The following is a 7,989-nucleotide window of genomic DNA, read 5'->3' as shown; positions in this document are numbered from 1 at the left end:
CCCTGGCATGCAGGAGTCAGTTCTTTTTCAGCCCCGCATGGAGGCGGTTTCACTGTCAGTGCTGCCAGGAAAGACTGGGCACCTCCTATCTATCTGGAAGCTCTGGTGGGCTGCTGGGTCAGGTGCAGGAAACAGCCCCACAAACCACAGGGCGGCACAGCCCTTCCCACCTCATGGTATTGCATCTCCTTTCGTGTCCTAGCGTGGGTGAGCTGCCAGACCTTCCACAGAGGTTGGAGTGAGAGCTCTTCAGTGAGCCTGCTTGTCAGTCTGGATGCTCCAGGGCCATCAGTGGGCAACTAAGGAAGAAGAGAAGCCAGCCCCCCATCCTCTGCTGCTCGCGCCATTTCCAGTGGCCATCCATGGTCTGCCCCGAAGGCTCCACAGCTCTGCCAGTGTCAACTGTCATGGTCTCCTTGTCCTCACCCTCTGCTCTACCCCATCCTGTAACATTTGGGGCACTTGTAGCACGAATGTAGATCACCAGTCCAGAGACTCCCAAAATGGGCATTTTCAAAGTTACTCATGACTTAGTGATAGGAATTGGACATGGTTTCATTGCATTCCCCGAGCATTCATACATTGGGAGCTCAGTCCTCAGTGTGATTGTGTTGAGAGGTGGTGGGACCTTTAAGAGGTGTGGCCTTGTGGGGAGTGGTGAGATTGGTCCCACCCACCCCCATTCTGGCTTCCTGTCTGGCCTTGTGATCTCTCCCCATAGCAAGTTAGCAGGTTCTGGCCACTGTGGGGCTCTTGCAAAAACTGGTACCTAAGGATTAGATTTTCAGCTTCCAAAATTGTAGCCAAATGAACTGCTATTCATTTTGTTGTTTATTTGTACATATTTGAGAGGCAGGAAAGAAAGAGACATAGAGAGGTAGAGGTGGAGCTCCCCTCCACCGGGTCACTGCCCAAACAGCTGCAATAGCTGGGGCTAGGGCTGGGCCGGGCCAAAGCCAGAAGCCAGGAACTCAATCAGCCACACGAGTGGCAGGGACCAGCTACTTGAAGCATCACCACCACCTCCCAGGATGTGCATTAGCAGAAAGCTGGAATCAGGAGTGGACCTGGGATTGGAGCCCAGGCACTTTGCTATGGGAGATGGGCGTGTTAACTGTCGTATTCAATGCCGGGACAAATGCCTCCCCCAACCTCCATCTTTGTAAGTACCCAGCCTCGAGATTTTTGTCACAATAATGAAGAACCAATGGCCGCGGATAGGGTTAGGTAGTGTGGACTGTGAATATTGGACACTGAAGTGCATGAGTGTGATCGGGGGGTGGAACGAAGGTGTGAGTGTGAGAACCCTCCCTTCTCGCATCCTCTGCACCTGCTGCTGTCCTGCTCTGCAGAGGCTGAGCCCTGACACCTGGTGGACCTGTCCCCGCCCACCCCTCTCCTCCCCACCTCTGCCCGTTTGACCCTCTCAGCATCAGTCCGGATGTTAAGATCGCATTTTTCAGTCTGATGAAAACAAAAGGGCACATTTACTGAAACCGGCAGTGAGTTTGTTTCTTGGGAAAGCAGTGGCCATGTATTTAAAATGAGAAAGAATCCTGTAAGGCCAAATCCATTTTATTGGGTGAATCTGTAGCAGTGCGGTGGTGTTCTTTTTCATAAGATTGACAAATCCTACACGGAGAGAAAGAGATTTGACACAGCAATTTAAGGAGATGTCATTAGCAAGCACGAAGCCGAGCAAAGTGATTCCTCCCCATCGGATCTCTTTTCACAGCTCATTAGTTCTCTGGGAACCAGAAAAAGGTGCTTCCCAATTATCCTGCCACAGCGTGGTGCCGCGGGGAGAGGAGGGGCTGTCCCTGGTCCTGCTGCGGAGCCCGTGACTTGCTGCAGACAGCGATGTTTATGCAACCTGGTGGCCCCTTGTGTGTGCTTGGGAGGAGCTTGGCACCAAAGCTTTGTCTCATTATCTGTGGCCGTGAGCAAAAGCATGGACCTCTCTGAACTGCGGCTGTCTTGTTAGTACCGAGGGGCTACTGTGTGCTTCTCTGCAGTGTTTTGAGAATCAAGGTCACGCACCACGGTGACGCCAGCCTGCCGCCAGGCACACAACAGGTGCTCAGGCCAAGGGACACTGCAGAGATGAGTCCGGACTCAGGCTTAGACAGCAACAGCAACTCTTGTCTTTTTGGCAACTTCAGTGCAAGCAGTTTAGGTTTCTGTGATGCTCCCCTTCCCTGAGACACGCCACTGAGGCCGGCAGGAAGGAGGCCATGGAGTAAGGGCTACGAAAAATGGGGACCATTTGCTCCAGATCACCAATAGAGAAGGGACTCCCCGAACACACAGGGGCTCCTCTCCTCCGTCAAGAGCAGCTGTCCTAGGCAATGACCCAAAGCAGTAGGAATGAAGACCAGTGGGCTCCCTGGCTGTGCAGGAGGCTGGTGGGTAGCATCTGCTGGGAGAGTCATGGGCAATACCCACCTTGGCCTGCAGGGGTGCTGATGGGTGGAGAAGGGGAGAACTGCTTTTTTTTCTTTTCATTTCTTTTTTTGGACAGGCAGTTAGACAGTGAGAGAGAGAGAGAGAGAGAGAGAGAGAGAGAGAGAAAGGTCTTCCTTCCGTTGGTTCACTCCCCTAATGGTCGCCACAGCCGGTGCTGCGCCGATCCGAAGCCAGGAGCCAGGTGCTTCTTCCTGGTCTCCCACGCAGGTGCAGGGCCCAAGCACTTGGGCCATCCTCCACTGCCTTCCCGGACCACAGCAGAGAGATGGACTGGAAGAGGAGCAACCGGGACTAGAACCCAGCGCCCCAACCGGGACTAGAACCCAGGGTGCCGGCGCTGCAGGCAGAGGATTAGCCAAGTGAGCCACGGCACCGGCCATGGGGCAAGCTTTTCTTCTGGGGTCCTGGAGGCTTCTCCCTGGTAGTGGGCCTTTCCAGACAGGAGAGGCGGGGATGTTAAGGCAGGAAGTCGGCACTTGCGGGGTCTCACAGATGAACTTTGGGAAATGCTGGAGATGCTGAGGTCTGTGGGGATCACCAGCAACCCGGTCTCCAAGCCTGGCTCCACTCGCATTGGTCCATGCAAAGTGACAAGCGCAGAGCCAATCCCTTGCGGAGGGCCACACCCCACAGGGGGTCTGCACGGAGGGGCAGTGTTGGGACGTGACCCACCGAAAGGCTGGCGGCCCTCAGACTTAGCATCTGGTAAGTCCATGTTTAGTCCAGGACTTCTAGGATAGGAGAACGTTCCAAACTCTGATTGGAGCAACTGGTCGTCCAGCACAGGGTGTGCTTGGGATACCAGGGGCTGCCTTCTTGTACTGTCACTTCTTTCCACGCCAGGAAGCAGAATTGGCACATGGAGATTAATAGTTTACTAATCCCTGTGTTGGCGGGCTCTGGCCTGGGGAGTTTCGGGACAGCGCTGTGTTGATCTGTTCCGCTTCTGCAGCCTCTGGAGTTCCTAGAGTGTGCTGACGGGTGTGCTTTGGCCCTGACTCCTGGAGGCCCCAGCAGCGTTAGAGAGGTGAAGGGTGCCTTCCTTGGCCAGGTAGGGGATGTTGCAGAATGGTACACAGAGGCCAGTGTGAATCAGGAACCTGGCCAATGTCCAGCTGCCAGGGTGGCTGTCGCCATGGCATCCCATCCTCACCTGGCCACCTCCCTGGGGTTGTCACCGGTGGGCACTGACTGCGTCTGACTCCGACCAGTTCTAGGTCTGGCAACAACGGGGTGTAGAAATAGGCCTGCTGGGTAGGCCTGGATCTGGGGAGCCTGGGTGGAGGCGAGGGTGCTGGCCCTCACCCAGGAGCTGGGCTGTGGTTCCTCTACATTGCAACCAAGGCATCCAAGCTTGCTGGTGGGCGCCCACCTTAGACTCCTGATGGCATTGGCTCCCCCAGTGGGTGCAGGTCTGCTGCCTGCCTCCCTTTCCCCTGAGGGTGGGGTGCCAGTCCCTTACCCCTTCCCTCCAAGCCCTGCCCCTGGCGGGAAGGCCCCACATGCCCACTGCTCTCAAGGTCACAGCCATGTGCTAAGCACAGAGACCCTCTCCTGAGAGGCGGGCAGGTCTCATCCCAGGCCGCCGCCCTCCTCTTCTCACCAACCCCAGGACCTAGAAGACCTAGCCTGAGGGTGTGGGGCCTGGGCTCCACACGCTGTCCCCTTGCCCTGTCTTACTGTGGCTCTGCCTCTGCCCCCTGGGAAAGTGCTCCAGGACCTGGACAGGATGAGGCTTCTGTCTTCAGAGGCCAGGGGAGCCATGGCTGTGTGAGGCCGTGTGGCTGGGAACGCGGGAATGCTTATTGCCAGTCCAAGGCAGCCCAGCAGGAGGCCGTCTCAGTCCCTGCGGTCTACACCGCCTGTCTCCAGACTGCTCCCTGGACTTCCAGACTGGAAAACCAAAGCCCATGACATCCATGTCAAGGCTCTTCTCTAATCTGTTTCTCTTAACATGTGCCTCCCGGACCCCATTTCCAGGGTGGGAGGACGCAGCCTGCCCCTCCTTCCCTGGGCCTTGCCCCTGTCCTGCCTGGCCCAGGCCTCCTGCCGGGTAGAAGGGAAACCCAGGGGCTTCTCACCCAGCCCAGGAGCGTGGTTCAACCTGGGCCTGGCAGTGAGGCCAGGGTTTAAGCTAGCTCCTGTCCCATCTTGCATTGTGTGTGCTCATCCCCTGGAGTCCTTCCCTGACACCTGTCTGTCACCTGTCACCACTGCCTCATGTCCTGTTGCTCACCTTGACAGCACAGGTGAGCACCCTGAGCTCAGGCTGTGTCGGGGCATATGCTTATTTTCAGACCGCTGTGGCTTTTCTTTCTGTGTGTCCCCCCCTCCCCCCGCCCACCCTGCCCTCTGTAACTCGGCTTTCTCCCCCCTCACACCACAGGCTCTGAGACTGTGAGAGAACAGGACAGAGCCGGTTAGAGGTGTGCTGTGGATCTTGGGCCATGAAGGACAGGACGAAAGCCAACTGCTGAGGCTCTCCCTTGGGTGGGAGGTGCAGGCCATGGTGCGAAGGGCCCAGGCCCCCTTCTAAGACTCACTCTAGGGAGATCCAGCGTCTGGAGGGTGACAGTAGGCACGCAGACACAGCAGTGGGGAAACACGCTCACTGGGCAGGTGGCAGAGACAACCAAGGACCCTGTGCTCTGTGGCTCTCAACAGGATGCCATTGGCTTCAGATTTCAAAGGGGTTGCCTACAGGACTTGGATGGACCTGAGCCACAAAGGCTCCATGAGCTCACCCCAGGCCAGAGGTTGGAGCTGCCATCTTACCAGGCAGATCCCCCTCCTCTCTGAACCCACAAGCCTCAGGTCATAGCAAGAGGGCAGGGGGAGCCCCTTGCAGCTGTCAGTCCTTGGGGAGGTCTCTGAGGAGTCTCAGGAAGAGAAGTGACTGGGCATCAGTCGACAGAGAGAGGACAGAGGCCACCCTGCACCTGCTATCGTGGGGGAAGCCCGGTTGGCTTGGCCTCTAGCCAGTGCAGACAGAGGCTGCGACACAAAGGGCCCAGGATGTGCCCTGCAGGAGGCCACCTGCTCCGGGAGGCCCTGAGCTGGGGGATGCATGAGTTATTTCTCCCCCACTGAGCCTTGACAGCCCCTGGGCCCCCTACCAAAGCTCACTCAGCAATCTCCTCTCTCCCCCGCCCCGACTCCGCAGTGCCTTTGTGCACAGAAACCGGGGAGGGGAGGCTTCGGGGACGTGGCCCCCTCACACGGAGCCCCTGGTCTCCCGGGAGACACAGAGCCTCTCGGGCTCGTCCTCTCCGTCCTTCTCAGCCTCGGCATCCGGCCCCGTCTCAGCACAGCCCCCCAGCAGGAGCGGACTGGGGAGGTACGGCAGGAGGCGGCCTTCCCGCTTCATTTCCGCCAGTTCCTTGGCACAGCAGCTGGGTGTGTTGGTCTCGTAGGTGTCGTGGAAGGTATTGTAGTCCACCTCATAGAAGCCCTTTTCTAAGGTAAGGACTGGTGTGAATCGGTGGCCCCACAGCACCTCTGTATCCATGTAGGAGCTTCGTGCTTGGCAAGTCATGCCTGGAGAGAGAGAAGCCAAATAAATGAAGGTACAGTCACCCATCCGTCTGTCCCTCCTTCCACCCATTCATCCAGTGATCGATCCATCCACCCATCCTTGTCTCCTTCCTTCCTTCCTTCCTTCCACCCATCCATCCATCCGTCTGTCCCTCCTGTTCGCCCAATCAAGCATTTGCAGAAGGTTCACTTCATGCTAATCACACTGGAAATAGAAAGCTGGGCAAGACACAGTACTTGTCCTGGAGGAGCTCAAGGTATGATAGGGGCAGAAAATCAGAGCTCACCTCACATGATCCTGGAGTACTGCCCTGACTAGGATGAATTCACTTTTGAAATAGCTTGAGGCTAGGGCGTGGCTACTGATAAAGCATTTAGGTCCAGAAGACCGAGGTAGGAGAAGGCAGGAGAAATTCAGAGGTGAGGCTGCCGGGAGTTGAGACTGTATGGGGACTGTGTGAGTAGACACATATGGATAGCAGCCGCAGACACACACACACACACACACACACACACACACAGCCTGGCTTCCCGATTTGAGGATGCTCCAATGCATCCGTTCCCTGTCCACTCAGCCCTCGCCATGCCTGTGTTATTTTTAGGTGCTGTTTTCTCTCCAGAGAGGGAGGGAAGCTTTGTTTATGGATGAGGAAGCCTCTGTTCTTAAGAGTCCCAGGAAAGCAGCCTCCTGGTATTTAATCTTCTGGCCCTGCCAGGTGCTGGCTCGTGCTCTTTGGAAGCAGAGAGAGACGCTTTCCGCAGCTGCCCACTGGGAGCCTTGCCTGGGAGGAGTCTCATGGAACCCGGACCCAGGTCAAAGGTGGCTTCCCACCCACGTGTGCTCCAGGGCCTTGGCACCCCCACACACGGTGGGCTCACAGCTCCTGTCTGCTCTTAGGAGACACCCGCCCCAGGCAGGCCTCCCCTCTCAGTGCTCACTGGCCCCCAGCCTCAGCAGAGGTGTAGACACCCAAGGTCTACAGGTCCAGGCCAGATGCCTGCAGGCCCCCCAGGGCTCAGTGAGCCAGGCCTCCCACAGGAGTCCCTGTTGGGCTTTTCCTGCTCTTCTTCCTGTCCCCCCTCAGGGGGATGGGGCCCGGGTTGCCCAGCAGAAGCGATCCTGCATGTGTCCCTGGCCACCGACAACCCCTGTCCCCCTTCAACGTGTTTGGGAGGAGTCTCCAGCCACCGTTACATCTGGTGTTCATTTCGGCACTGAGTCCTCCCAGCACCCGAGACTGACCCTCCTCATTGTGCTGACAAGTTAATCAACTTGCACAAATGCAGGTAGGCGATGGCAGAGTGCTGCTGTTCTAACCTAGATCTGACAGCGCAGCGTCTGCTTGCCTAGGTGAGCCTGCTGGCCACACCCTTCGAGGCACTGAGGTCAGACATGTGTGGCCAGAAGGCCTCCCTCCCTCCTCGTGGGCCTCCCCAGGAAGGGAGGAAGTCAAGCAGTTAGGACAAGGCAACTCTGGGCCACTGACTTTGAGGGAGATGTCGTAGACGGAGCCAGCTGGGCCGGGTCAGGGCCTGCTCCTGCTGCTGCGTGTGGACCACAGGCGCTCCCTGCTGCACAGCCGGCATCAGCCAGGGTGACCACAGGAGGAGAGGGTCAAGCATGGCTTTAGCATTTATCCTCATGTCTCTGACCCGGGTCCCCCTTTGTGGTTTCTATGCAAACTCAGCTGATGCTCTGATCAAGGGCAGGGTGACCTGGGAGGCCCCAGCTCTGCAGGAGGAAGGTTCCTGCATCCTGGCTGTCCTTGGCCCCAGGGGATACTGCGGCTGTCACCATATGTTGCTTGGCCAGGCTCCGGCTCCCAGCAGATGGCCAAGCAGCCCCCTCTGGCACCAGTCCCTGAAGTCCGTTAGCAGCCCCATCCTATGCCACTGCTTCCAGAACAACGGGAATGTCTGTGGATGCCCCTTTGAGTCTCCCATCCAGGAAACAGCTTCCCAAAGGCTACAAAGATGTGCTGGCCACCT

General features: G+C 57.4%; 1 protein-coding gene across 1 annotated transcript in view; it reads right to left on the bottom strand.

The window, feature by feature from the left end:
- Positions 1–1,559: 1,559 nt before the first annotated feature.
- KCNJ5 (potassium inwardly rectifying channel subfamily J member 5) overlaps positions 1,560–7,989 on the bottom strand; it is a 32,386-nt gene continuing 25,956 nt past the window's right edge. Inside the window, exon 3 of the mRNA XM_002708453.6 lies at positions 1,560–6,003. Within this exon, the coding sequence (XP_002708499.2) occupies positions 5,681–6,003 (323 nt within the window). The 3' untranslated portion in view covers positions 1,560–5,680. The remainder of the gene's footprint in view (positions 6,004–7,989) is intronic.

The sequence above is a fragment of the Oryctolagus cuniculus genome, chromosome 1, assembly GCF_051225735.1.
Source record: "Oryctolagus cuniculus isolate XC-2025 breed Fujian yellow rabbit chromosome 1, ASM5122573v1, whole genome shotgun sequence".
Classification (NCBI taxonomy): domain Eukaryota; kingdom Metazoa; phylum Chordata; class Mammalia; order Lagomorpha; family Leporidae; genus Oryctolagus; species Oryctolagus cuniculus.
Note: the sequence above shows the minus strand (reverse complement) of the source record. Positions and strands in the feature narration are given on the sequence as shown.